The sequence below is a fragment of the Ursus maritimus genome, unplaced genomic scaffold, assembly GCF_017311325.1.
Source record: "Ursus maritimus isolate PB19 unplaced genomic scaffold, ASM1731132v1 scaffold_1, whole genome shotgun sequence".
Classification (NCBI taxonomy): domain Eukaryota; kingdom Metazoa; phylum Chordata; class Mammalia; order Carnivora; family Ursidae; genus Ursus; species Ursus maritimus.
The window spans coordinates 673678-687839 of record NW_024423343.1 but is presented as its reverse complement, the minus strand read 5'-3'; the positions used below and the strand labels follow the sequence as shown (position 1 = coordinate 687839).

The 14162-nt window shown below is 49.2% G+C and overlaps 1 protein-coding gene across 1 annotated transcript in view; it reads right to left on the bottom strand.

The window, feature by feature from the left end:
- THAP4 (THAP domain containing 4) overlaps positions 1-13737 on the bottom strand; it is a 39505-nt gene extending 25768 nt beyond the window's left edge. The window contains exons 1-2 of the mRNA XM_040637971.1: positions 13576-13737; positions 10356-11524 (exon numbers count right to left, since the gene is read on the bottom strand). Coding sequence (XP_040493905.1) covers positions 10356-11524; positions 13576-13652 — 1246 coding nt within the window. The 5' untranslated portion in view covers positions 13653-13737. The remainder of the gene's footprint in view (positions 1-10355; positions 11525-13575) is intronic.
- Between the last annotated feature and the right edge of the window lie 425 nt (positions 13738-14162).

Here is a 14162-nt window from a genome sequence, read left to right as displayed (position 1 = left end):
TCAAACCGTCCAAAACCAAAGATGGAGAGTCTTTAAAGAAGCCAGAGGAAACAATTCTTACCCATAGAACAAAACGGGTAACAATCACGGTGGGCAGCTCACGTACGCAAACAAGAGCAGAATTCTATATCCAGCGAGATAGTCCTTCAAACACGACACTCGATGCTGACTAGAATTAAAAGGAAACTTAAAATAAAAAATGAAATGAAAATTAAAACAAAAACTTAAAAAAAGAAAGAAAGAAAGAAACTGCCCTTCAAAAGTAAAGAGGAACCAAAGACTTTTTTGAACAAAAACAGAGGGAATTACACACCCTGTAAGAAATATTAGAAGTTCTTCAGGGAGAAGGAGGATGATGTAGGTTGGAAACCTGACTCTGCAGACAGAGAAGAGTGCTGGAGAAGGAACACGTGCAGGTAAAATAAAATCTTTTCTCTTTTTCTTCTTCTTCAAGATTTTTTTATTTGAGAGAGAAAGAGGAGAGCGCAGGGGAGGGCGGGGGGAGGGACAGAGAGTCTGAAGCAGACTCTGCACTGAGCAGAGCCCAATGCGGGGCTTGATCCCACGACCCTGAGATCATGACCCGAGCTAAAACTGAATCGGACGCCCAACCAACTGCGCCAGGCGGGCACCCCTCTCTCTTATTCTGAACTGACCCAACCGATCAATGTTTGTTCAGATTAATGATCGTGTGATTATAGCACATGTACAAAGGAGATGAAGGGAGAAACAGGGATGCCCACTCCAAGGCGCCGGCACTACTGGGGAAGCAGCACCATCGGCCAGTGGACGCAGAGGCACTGTCAATGAGAAGACTCCAGGGGACCCACAAACGAGTTGCTGCAAGAAGTAAAATCAGTCTGCTAAGGAAGGGAGAGATCACACAAAACGCTCTATCCAAACCAGAGAAAGCAGAAAAGGAGAGGAAGACACAGAAGGCAACAGAACGCAGTTCCGGACACGAGAGATATTAGTCCACCTGTAGCAATAAGCACTTCAAATGCGAACGGTCCAAGTACACCAATTAAGAGATGGAGACTGTCAGAGTAGACTGAAGGAAAAGACCCAACTATATGTCATCTATAAGAAATCCACTTCAAATATAAAGACACAGATCCAAAGTAGAGGGACAGAGAAAGATTCATCACAAATCAAGAGAGAGCTGGAAGAGCTATATTAACTTCAGACAAGCAGACATTAGGACCAGAAAAATTACCAGTAGTAAAGAGGAGCATTACATAATAACAAAGTGTCAATACTCCAAGAAGACATGAGAATCCTTGATGTCTACATATGTGAGACAAAGGCTGATAGAACCGTAACCGTAACAGACAAATCCACTGTACAGCTGGAGACTTCAACACTCCTCTGTCAGGAATGGACAGATCCAGCAGCAGAAAATCAGGAAGGACTTGGCTGAACTCAGCTGCGTCATCAGTCACCTGGGTGTAACTGATGTCTATGAGCTGCTGTGACGGGTAAGGTCACATGTCCACTTGAGGGAGCTGAGATGTGCAGAGAGCTTGTAAAACATTACTCCTGGGTGCGTCTGTGAGGGAGACTCCAGAAGCATGTGAACAGGTGAATGGATAAAGCAGAGGGCCCTCCCCTCTGTGGGTGGGCACTGAAGGCCTGACTAGAACAAAATGGCAGAGGAAGGGTGAATTTCTCTGGTTGAGCTGGGTGGCTATCAGTCCTGGGACAGCAGCGCTCCTGTCTTCAGACTCTGTCAGACTCAGACCAGGACTTACACCCCATCCCCTCACCCCCCTGACAATTCTCAGGCCTTTAGACAGGGACTAAATGATGCCCCCAGCTTTTCTGGTACTCCATCCTGCTATTCGTAACCATGCGGGCCAATTCCTATGATAAATCTCTGGTTCTTTGTGTGTGTGTGTGCGCACGCGCACATCCATCCATCCTACCAGTTCTGCTTCTCTAGAGAACCCAAACTAACAACTACTTCATCCAACGGCAGAACACACATTCTTCTCAAGCTCGCATGGAACATCCACCAAAACCATAAAACATATCTTTGCAAATTTAACAGACTAGAAATCACACAAAATATGCTCTGAGACCACAATGGAATTAAACTGGAAGTCAGTAACAGCAAGATAGTTGAAAAATCCCCAGACATTTGTAGATTAAATGAGACACTTCCAAATAACCAGTGGGTCGAGATAAAGAAAACATTATTTGAACTAAATAGAATGAAAAATACACCTTATCAAATTTTGTGGGGTGCAGTAAAAGCAATGTTTAGAGGAACATTTAACAGCACTGAATGAGTATATTAAAAAAATACCTAAAATCAATAATCTAACTTGTCACCCTAGGAAAGTAGAAAAAGAAGAGCAATTCAGTTGAAAGCAAACAGAAGAAAACATTAAATTAGAGCAGAAACCAATGAAATTGAAAACAATAAAGACAATAAACAAAAAAGTCAACATCAAAGGTTTTTTAAAAGATCAGTAACATTGATAAACATCTAGTCCAGTTAACTAAGAACAGAGAAAGAAAGACAGGACAAAAAAATACCAATATTATAAATAAAAGAGAGCCATCACTACAAATCCTGCAGCCATTAGAAGGTCAGTCAGGGGGTTCTACGAAAAACCCTATGCCCACAGATTTGATGAAATGGACCAATCCCTTGAAAGACATATACTACCAAAACTCACACAGAACTAATAATCTGCATAGGCCTATATACCTCAAAGAAATCGAATCAATAATTAATAACCTTCCAAAACAAAAAGCACCAGGCTTAGATGGGTTTATCAATGAACTATACCAAAGAATTAAGGAAGAAGTTATACCAATTCTCTACAATCCCTCGTAGAAGTTAGAAGCAGAGGGAACACTTGCTAATGAGATGTGCATTGCTCTAACACCAAAACCAGACAAAGGCATTATAAGAAAGGAAACTGCAGACAAATATCTCTCATGAACACAGATGTAAAAATCCTTAACAAGCATTTAGCAAATTGAATCCAAAAATGTAAGAAAGTGAATTATGTACCACGACTGTGGGTTTATTCCAGGTACGCAAGGCTGGCTCAGCACTCTACAATCAGTTAAAGTAAGTCACCATACCAAAAGGCTATAAGAAAAATCACCACATAACGACCTTAATAAATGCAGGCAGAGTGTTCGACAAAATCCAACACTCATTCCTGATAAAAACTCTTAATAAATTAGGAATAAAAGGGAACTCCTAACTTAATAAAGCATATCACTGATTAAACCTTACAGCTAACATCATACTCAATGGTGAGAAACTGAAAAGCTCTCCTAAGATCAGCACCATTCGAAGTCAACAATGTGCTGGAAATCCTACTTGGTGTAATAAAAGAGGAAATAAAAGGTATGCAGATTGGGACAGAAAAAAGAAAACCATCTTTGTTTGCAGATTATATGACTATCCAAGTGGAAAACCCCAGAGAATTGATAAACAAAACTCCTGGAATTAATGCTCAATGACAGCAAGGTTGCAGAGGACAAGGTAACGTACAAACGTCAACTGCTCTCTTATACACCAGGAAGAAACAATCGGAATATGAACCTCTGATGAAAATAAAAGATCTAAATAAATGGATGGATATTCCATGTTGATGCACCAAAGACCCAACACTGCCAGGATGTTAATCCTTCCCAAGCTCATCTATAGACTGAACACAATTCCAAGGTAAAAATCCCAACAAGCCATTTCCTGGAAATCAACCAACTGGTTCTACAGTTTATATGGAGAGGCAAAAGACCCAGAACAGCTAAGACAACATTCATGGAAAATAATAAAGCTGGAAAACTCACAATCCTCTATATTTCAAGACTCAGTAAAAGCTACAAGCTACAATAATCAACACAGCATGGTCCTGACGAAGCAGTAGATACACGGATCCACACAGCACAACAGAGTCCAGAAACAGATCCACACCAATTCACGCACTGATTTGACAAAGGAGCAAAGGCAACTCAATGGAGAAAAGACAGTCTTCTCGACAGATGGTGCTGGACAACTGGACATCCACATAAACACAAATAAATGGAAACCCATCTTATGTTTATCAAGGCTTGATACTGTTCAAGTGTCGATACTACCCAAAGCAATTTACAGATTTAATGCAATTCCTATCAAAATCTCAAGTAACATTGTTTGTAGAAATAGAAAAACCCACTTAAAAATTCACGTGGACTCTCAAGGGCCCCAGAACGGCCAAAACGATCCTGAAGAACAAAACCAGAGGACTCACACTTCCGGTTTTCACAACTCCCTACAAAGCTGTGGTAATAGAAACAGTGTGGTGTTGGCATAAACACAGACACATACAACACTGGAACAGAACAGACAGAGCCCAGAGATGAACCCTTGTATATATACGGCCAACTGATTTTTGACAAGGGAGCCACGACCATTCAATGGAGAAAGGACAATGTTTTCAACATACGGTGCTGGGAAAATTGGACATCCACATGCAAAAGAATAAAGCTGGATCCTTACCTAACAGCATATATAAAATTTACTCAAAATAGATCAAGAACTGAACCGTAAGACCTAAAACAATAAAACTCTTAGAAGAAAATAGCACAAAAGCTTCACAGCCGCAGACTCGGCAATGATTTCTCGGATATGACACTAAGAGCACAGGTAATACAAGGAAAAAAAGAGACAAATCTGATTTCGTGAAAATTTTAAAAATTTGTACATCAAAAGGCACTACCCACAGAATAAAACAGTACCCACAGAATGGGAGAAATATTTACATATCCGGTTTCTGATCAGATTGATGTCCACAAGAGACAGAGAAGTCCTAAAATTCAGTAGTGGGAACAGGAAGAACACAACTCAAAAACGGACAATCGAGACTTTTCTCCAAAGACACACAAACGGCCAATAAGCGCATGAAAAGATGCTCAACATCCCTGATCATTAGGGAACCGCTAATCAGACCCGCAATGAGATAGCACCTCACACCCACAGGGATGCCTGGGATCCAGCAGTCAGGAAACAGCTAGTGTTGGTGAGGACGTAGATGGAGCCCGTGCGCTGTTGGCGGGAACGTTAAGATGGTGCAGTTGGCGTGGAAAACAGCACAGGAGTCCTCAAAGGAACCAAACAGAATTACCACATGATCCAGCAATTTCCACGTCCAGTGTACACGCACAACAACTGAAAGGAAGGTCTTGAAGAGGACTTGATCACAGCGGCATTACTCCCAATAGCTAAGATGTCGACACAAACCATATCTGTTGACAGATGAATAGGTGAGCAAGATGGAGTCCATTCACATGATGGGATAAGCTGATTCAGCCTTAAAAAGGAAGCCAATTCTGGGGCGCCTGGGTGGCACAGCGGTTGGGCGCCTGCCTTCGGCTCAGGGCGTGATCCCAGCGTTATGGGATCGAACCCCACGTCAGGCTCCTCTGCTATGAGCCTGCTTCTTTCTCTCCCACTCCCCCTGCTTATGTTCCCTCTCTCGCTGGCTGTCTCTATCTCTGTCAAATAAATAAATAAAATCTTAAAAAAAAAAAAAAAAAGGAAGCCAATTCTGCAACATACTACAACTTAAGGACATTATGCTAAGTGTAATAAGCCAGTGACAAAAGGACAAATACAAGTATGATTCCTCTTACACAAGCCACTCAGAGTCATCCAGATCACTGTGAAGAAAGTAGAATGGTGACTGCCAAGGGCTGAGGGGAAGGGAGACAGGAGAGTTACCGTTTAATAGGTATTGAGTTTCAGGGGCGCCTGGGTGGCTCAGTTGGTTAAGTGCCTTCGGCTCAGGTCATGATCCCAGGGTCCTGGGATTCCTGCCTCGGGCTCCCTGCTCAATGGGGAGCCTGTTTCTTCCTCTCCCACTCCCCCTGCTTGTGTTCCCTCTCTCGCTGTCTGTCTCTCTGTCAAATAAAATAAAATCTTAAAAAAAAAAAAGGTATCACGTTCCAGACTTAGCACGAGTTATGGGGATGGACAGTGGTGACAGTTGCACAACCATCTGAATGTACTTAATACCACTGAACTTCACACCTAAAAATGGTTATGATGGTAAGTTTTTTTTGTTCTGTATATATATATATACATATTTTTTAAAAGATTTTATTTATTTATTTGACAGAGAGAGAGCCAGCGAGGGAGGGAACACAGGCAGGGGGAGTGGGAGAGGAAGAAGCAGGCTCCCAGTGGAGGAGCCTGATGTGGGGCTCGATACCAGGACTGTGGGATCACACCCTGAGCTGAAGGCAGATGCTTAACGACTGAGCCACCCAGGCGCCCCTGTTCTGTGTATTTTGACTCAATGTAAAAAAAAAAAAAAAAAAAGGTAAAGCAATGAGCCACCAAGCCACAAACAGACAGACAGGAACCTTCACTATATACACATAGCTTAAGTGAGAGAAGCCAACCTGAAAGCGCTGCACCTCAATTCTATCTGTTCCAGTGTATTCCGTATATTCCACCTACAAGACATTCTGGAAAAGGCAAACGACAGAAACACTAGAAAGACAAGTGGTGCTAGGGCTTGGAAGGGAAGAGGGGACTCCTTGGAGCACAAGGATTTTTAGGGCAATGGTAGGTACGTGAGAATAATGAACTTACCCATTTATCAAAACCCAAGTGCAAGACAGTACACTACCTTAATATGTACAAAGGACTTCCTTAGTAACCATGTACCTGTGCTGGTTCCCAACTTGAGGGAGTGAACCGCTGGGCTAACAGGTGGGCTAGCATGCGAGGTCAGGCAGCATGTAAATAAACCGTGGCAGGAGGAGGGGCAAACTCCTCCCTGTGAGCACCCCGTAAGAAGGCCAATCAGCACCAGCTTTCTGCACCTAGAACCTGTGGGCACTGGCCCAGCTGCTCTGTTGCACAGAATCTGTCCAAAAATAAAGGGTGGGCTAAAGAGAATGGACCGAATGAACACACGAATAGCTCCTTCGACATAAAATCCCTAAAAAGTTTCCTTCATTGACCAACAAATTCATGATAACACTGGGAACCATTAAAACAAAAGACCAAGGGCTCCAGGAAGCTCTTGGAGACCAAGCCAGGGAAGCCACTCTCCCTCCCCACCCTTCCCACTGCCACTCCCTACCATCTCTTGCACCCTCCCCTCCACTCCACACTCAGCCAGTAACAAGCCCCATCCTCCAGGGGGCACAGAGGCAGAGGCACAAGTACACCCTGTCCACCAGGCCCCTCTCCAGGCACCTCCTTAGGGCTCCAGCACACTCCTTCCTGGCCCTCAGCACTCCCCTCCATCCCACCCACCAGCACCACAGACAGCTGCTTGCTTGTCTCCACTTTACAAATAAACTCTCCCCTGAAGCCATGTTCCCCTTTGGGTACTGTCCACTGTCCACTCCTTCATGGCTAAACCTCTTATAGGGCCTCACCCCTGCCCTGCCTTCACCCACTCTGGACCCAGCGCATTCCCACTGCTCCAAGGAGAACGTGATCACCAGTGACCCCATGTGGCGGAGTCCAGGCCTCTCTTCATTCTGACCAGAGCCGGATCCAACCCCGATGAGCAACCCTCACTCCCCCTCCAGATGCCATGACCCCACACTCCTTCTTCCACTCTCCCCTCCTGGGCCCTCTTCCACTGCCTCTCCGCAAACATGGCCTGCTCCTAGGCTGGGCCCCGGCCCCTTCCCCAGCTATAGCGTCTCCAGGAAACCTCATTCAATCCCATGGCTTTAACTGCCCCTGACCTCATCAAGACACGGCCGACAAAACACACGAAACTTTAAGAGGATAGGTGCTGGCTCCCGGGCATCAGCGCCTAAGGGGCGTCTCAAACTCAATTCCTCTAAAAATTTTACTGTGCTATGAGTTCCAAAAGTACCACTAAATACTCCCCAAAAGGAAGAAACATTTGGATACAATAAATGGTGGTGAGTGAAGTAACCGATCAGATGTGTACTTCCACCTAATTATGGCTGCGATGGGAAAGCTGGGAATAGGGAACCAAGATCACACAGTTCTGGCCACGGGAGTGGAGGGGAGGAGCTGGGGTGTGGAGCACAACAGCAGATCAGCTCTAAGTGCTACAGAGAGATGAGCTTCAGTGATTACTGTCAAAAGCTGAATGACATCACTAGAAGAGCAAAAAAAGAAACAAGAAAACCTAACAGAAAAATAAAACAGTAGGCACAGATTCCAACTTATCAACAATCACAGGTAGAGGGATTAAATTGCTCTATAAAAAAATGAAGACCTGCAAATTGGGTTAAAATAATAGCTAAAAAATAAAGGGACATAAAAAAGTTTGTAAAATAAAGAGATAGAGAAGTAACACTTATATTGGGACAAAAAAGGGGTGCTCTGTGTTGATAACCGTCGGGAACACCTGAGCGTCTAACACAGGGCAGGGAGACATGCGGCAGAACCCAGACCTCCCCGCTCTCTCAGGGATCAGCGATTCAGGAAGTCAGGGAACAGATCTGTTGACTCAGAAGCTAGACCCAGGCAACAATGTAACCAACTCCTGGGACGGATACATTCTTCTCAAACCACAATGAAGCCTCCGAGAAAAAAAGCTGAGTAGTAAGCCACAAGGAAGTCCCAAGAAAGAGCCCCCAAAGGAGCTGTCTTTGTGTGACCAAATCACTGGACCTTAAAGCAATAAAGTTTAAAAATAATCACAAAAAAGAGGTGGGGGGGGGGAGAGACACATGGTGAAACAGGTGAAGGGGATTAGAGCACACTTATCTTGAGGAGCACTGAGTTCTGTCTACCATTGTTGAATCACTCTACACCTGAAACTAACACAACACTGCATGTTAATTATGCTAAAACTTAAAAAAATAAAATAAAATAGAATATTTGAACTTGTCAAAAAAAAATCACAAAAAATTGGCTCCCCTGCCTGAACCCATCCACTTGAAAAACTTCCAAGCCCTTCCAAATCACTCAAAGACGGAATAAAGCCTCACTGACAACTGTTCCGAAATGAACGGCAACTAGAGCAGCGAGAGACAGATCCTCGTGGGGACATGGAGGAAGGGAAACACCTTTGAGGTTAGGTATCAGGAAAGACAGACGGCACACACAGAAGCTAAGCACTTCCCTCCAGGAGCCAGAACAAGATAAAACTGGAGAAAAGTAGAAAGAAGCCAGGATTAATGAAGTGGAAACAGCAATGCTTGCAGCCTTGCTCGATGGACTGAAGGCTTAGTTGTTTGGAAAGACCTGTAATCGTGACAGACCTGGGGAAGTCTGACCGAGAAGAACAGAAAAAGGTACCAAAGTAGTACCAGCTATGAGAAACGACAAGAACAGCTTTAAAAGGAAAGGAGACCAGTACACTGGTGGTCTTCCGCTGGAGCTGTTCTTCCCCAGCGTGCATGTGGAAATGCACACAGTGGGTCTGTGTTTTTGCTTTTGTTTTCGGTTGTGCTAATGGTTGTTGCTCTGGGGCCCAGGGGGTCCTAAACAGCCTGTCACACTGACAGCCTTCCCCCTGCCAGTGTTCATTATATCCAGGAAGACAAATATTGACCCAGATTAAATGAACAATAAGCAGGAAAACATCTTCCATGGATACATAGCAGGTAAAAGATACTACACTCAAAATGCAAGGAATATCTAGAAAGCAGTTTTTAAAAATACCAAGTAATAAGACGAGAAGCAGAAACATAGCCAATAAACATATAAAATATATATCCAACCTACCAGTGTAGGTACAGAGACATGTGTAAAAGCATAGAAAATAATCTAAGATCATACGGGAAATTTTAACAAGGACCAAAAGGCGGGAGGTGAGAACTGGGAAGTCTCACCACTTCTTAGCCCATGTATTTCTGTAGTATTTTAACTTTTACAAAACGAATGTATTCTACTTAGAGAGATCCTTAAAGATTTAAAGAAATGACTAATGTCCAAAATGACATAACTTTAAGGATATTCATTAAAACACAAATGGAAAGAAACTCCCCGTGATTTTAGGAGTCTCCTACCGTTTTTCTAATAGTTTACTGAGTCTACTTCATTCTGCAACGAGATGTTAACTCGGCTGGAACCGAGGTTTGTGTGAGGTGTGCGGCAGAAGCGGACTCTCCCGTTCCAGTGGGAGACCAGGCAGTGAGTAGTCGGGGCTCTCCCAGCGGACGTGAAACGCCTCCCTTCTCATGGGCTAAACCCTTATAGCTACAGATGCCCCTCGAGTGCCCTGCAGCGAAGTAAGCTTAGAACCGGGCTCCCTCTCTACAAAGTACAGCTACTGTTAGAGCCTCCTCCCAAGACAGCTGGGCGCTCGCAACACACAAAAGCGCTCAGGGAGCGTCAGCCACGCGGCACGGACCCCTCACAACGAGCGGGCACTGTGGGAGCGCGAGGCTCTGGTACTGACCACGGCTGAAGGGCAGCAGGCTGCTCAGGTAGGGGAAGCTCGCTCTCCTCAGCTCGTCCAGCTTCTCCTGCAGCTTGCGCACCTGGCTATCGGAGCGGCTGACCCTCTGCCGCAGGCTCTTCAGCTCGCCGTTTTTCTTCTCCACCTGCTCCCGCAGGCAGCACACCTGGCTCTTGTTCTGTCGGGAGGAGAAGCAGTAAGAGTGCAGCGAGTCGATGAGCTTGCAGGCCCCCGACGCCGACAGGATGACCTCATTGATGGACATGGGGCTGGCGTCGCTGTGCTCACTCTGCACAGCTTCCGCTGCTGGCTTCGGGGTGACGTCTGTCGGAGGGGCAGAGGGGCCCTGGGAGGGCTTCTGAGGCGTCGCTGTGAGTGACGAACTCGGGGGGCTCTGGGCCAAGCCCTTGTCAGGCCCCAGGCTGGTCCCGCTGCAGCGGGGCTCCACGTCTCTCTTCAGCCTCTTTCGGTCAACAGGCTCTCGGGGGACAGATGCCTTCTCTCGAGTGTGTTTGGAGGAGAAACTGTAAGAATGAAGTGAGCCAATAAACTTGCAAGCCCCTGACCCTGGCGGGGTAAAGTCATCCATGGAAATGCCGCTCTTATCTACCAGGCCGCCGTCGGGGGCGGCAGCGGCAGCGGCGCTCTCACCACCAGCATCCACAGCAGATGCGTCTGCTTCTCCCTGACTGCCCGCCACGGCGGTGCCCAGACCGTCGCCTGGAGTTTCTTCCGGGGCCTGCCGCGTGCGCTCCTGACTGGCGTCTTCCTGGGAGGCCCTGCGTGCAGTTTCACCCTGCAGTGCCGCTTGCTTCACCTTTCGGGACCCTGGCTTGGCCATCAGGTTTTCACCTGAGGACGACGATGAGCCTGTAGCTCCTTTCCCGTCCGCCCCGCTCGTGTGTCCCCTCAGGCCCCCCGAGGCCTTTCTTGCGACCTTTCTCCTTGTGCGGCCATGACCGCCGGTGCCCCTCTTCTTCTCGGGCAGGTGGAAGATGGAGGGCACCGCCGTGGGCTTGAGCAGGCGGTGCTGGTCCTCCAGCCTTTTGGAGAAGCTGTCTTTGGTGAAGTGTTCACTACAGAGGAAAGAATACTTTGTGGGGGTCCAGTTATCCCTCTGAACAGCTTTCAACCACTGGATCAGACGTTTTGAGTCCTTTAGGGGGAATCTGCAGGAAAAATGACAACAGAATTAGAAAAAAATAACTACATGTCTCCTTCCAAATTTATCAACCATAAAGGCAAAACAAGTGTTTCTGCAAATACCCAATCCTGTACTGACTTTACCCATTTAAAATTTTACTTAAAATTTAAGGAACACCTTCTACTTGGAAGTAATCGTGAGACAGAAAGATGGTGGGCTCGCTGTCTACCCTTAAGGCACGTACAATTGGTAGGGCAGATAGAGAATTAAGGTAACTCCTCGCAGGCTGCGGTAAATGCCCTGTAGGAGATCGCACAGGACGGCATCCAACAACAGGAAAGGCTTCAGGAAGCCCTGTAAATAGCTGCTAGAAACACACAGCTGAACAACCCTTCTGGTGTGCCCCCGATACAGGTCGGGTGCTAAAACGGGTGGTTGGTCCCCTTGCTCAGAAGCCGGCTCTAGCGCTGGCCAGCAGAGAGGGGAGCAAGAAGCCAGAAGANNNNCCCAGACAGTGCCTGAGCCTGGCCTGAGCTGTGACTCAAGCAGCTGAGGATGTGAGATAGACTCTAAGACTAGGTCAGACTCAAAAGGTGCAGTCCCCCGTTCCTGCTATAGTCCCTCTGCCAGGAGCAAAAAACCAGCTCCTGGAGAATACTGAATAAGATACTTAGTAATCATTTCTTGTCATTTAAACAAGATCTCTATTTAGGAAACTGGGAGGAAACTCTACCCAGGGGTGGGGTGGTTATTCCCGAGGGCTATCTGCTCCACCTGAGGTCATCTAACCCACCTGTGGCCACTGCGGACCAGAACCAGGACCAAGACGGATACTAACTCCCCAGGAAGTTCTGTGACCTTCTACACTTCCTCAATGCTTTGTGAACCCATTTCCCCAAGACCCCGATTCCCACGTCTTTTGCCCCATAGCAGCGAAGACCACTGTGAATGCCAAGGGCAGCCTTCTCTGCAGTGCTTTGCCTGGTTTTTTGAAAGCAGTATCAAAACTTTTGGGACACAGGCTCTGAAGAAAACTCTCAAGAAAGCATGGTGGCTGACCTCTAAAACAATGTATTACCAGTTCTTTTGATAGATTGTAACAGCTTAAGAGAACAAACAACTGTGAACTTCCAATAAAACTACAGGTAACAAACCTAACTCCCTGTAAAACAGAAGTATCTGCGAGGAGGCTTTCCAGGGACTCGCTGAATCAGGCTGAATTCCAGAAGCCCTCAGGAAGGGAGCCAGCCAGCGGTAAGGCAGAGCCCTCTCCCTACCTCGGCGTCCAAGCAAGAAGTGACGAAGAGGGCCCCGTCCACGAGTGGCAGTGGCGGGCGAGCCTCCGGCTGAAGAGCGGGCCTCGCCCTGCTCCAGCGGATGCTGCGAGGCCGCCTGTCCAGGGACGCCCCGCGGCGCGGCAGGGCCACCTCTCCCCGCGAGGACCCTGCCGGGGGCAGAGCGTGTGGGAGCGCGTGTCAGTCCTCGAGGTACAACTCGCATTTCCTCAGCCAGATCAAGGCAGGCTCCCTTGCCATCAAAACAGCACAAAAGTCAGAGCAAATACAAGAGGACAACTGACCCAAGAGCGCTCGTTTCCAGAACACACTGTCTAGAAATTGGCGGTGCCAGCCCGAATCAATGGAGCGCAGGGTGGCCGCGGGGTCGGGGCGAGAGGGCGGTGGTGGCCGTAAGGTGGGCGCCCGCTGGCCGTGGGATGGCCTCCGGGTGGCCTCCAAGTCGGCGTGAGGTAGGCGCCGGGTGGCGGAAGGACGAGGGGCGGGTGGCCCGCAGGTGGGCCACCGGTGGCCGCGGGGTGGGGGTGGGGGGCGCCGCCGGCCGCGGTGGCCCGAGACGCCCGGCCCAGAGACGGCGGCCCGGGCCAAGGTCACACAGCGCCCAGCGCTGACTCACTCGCGGGACCGGCCCCGAGGCCCGGAGCGCCGAGGGCCTCCCGCCTCGGGCCGGGCCGCGCGGCCTCAGTTTCCGCGGTGCCGGGCCGGGCCGGGCCGGGCGGGGGCGTGGCCGGCCGGGCCGCGCGGGCGGCGGGCCGGGCGGCGGCAGGCGGAGCCCAGTTACCTGTGGAAGGAGACGGCGCGCTTCTCCCCCTTGCCCTGCCGGTTGGAGCAGTTCGCGGCCGCGCAGCAGATCACCATCTCGGGCCTCAGGCCGCCGCGCCGCCGCCAGCCTCCGGCCCTCGCCTCGCCGCGCCGCGCCGCGAGCGGGACCGCCCCGAGGGGAGGGCGCGCGGCGACACGGCTGCGGGACGTGGGAGCCGGCCCCCGCGGCTCCCGTACGGCAAGATGGCGGCGCACGCCCTGCTGCCCCGCCGCCCGGCCCCCCGGCCGGGCCTCGGCGTGCCCGGGTTCCCCAGTACCCGGCGGGGCGCAGCCCGAGGCTCGCGGCGTCGGGGGTGGGCGGGGGCGCCCCAGGCCGGCTGTCCCGTACCGTGGCATGGCGCTCCGGGCCGTCCGTACGGCAAGATGGCCGCGCCGGCGGCCCGGGCGCACGTCGGGTTAACGCGCCCTCCCCGGGGCCCCGCCGCCCGCCCGCATCTGCTTCCGCTACCCCCACGGGTCGCTGTCGGGGTCCCCCGAGCGAACGATGCCGGCCGCCAGGGAGCCGAGCGCGCGGGCCCAGCCCTCGGCGTTGGGCCCCGCCGTACG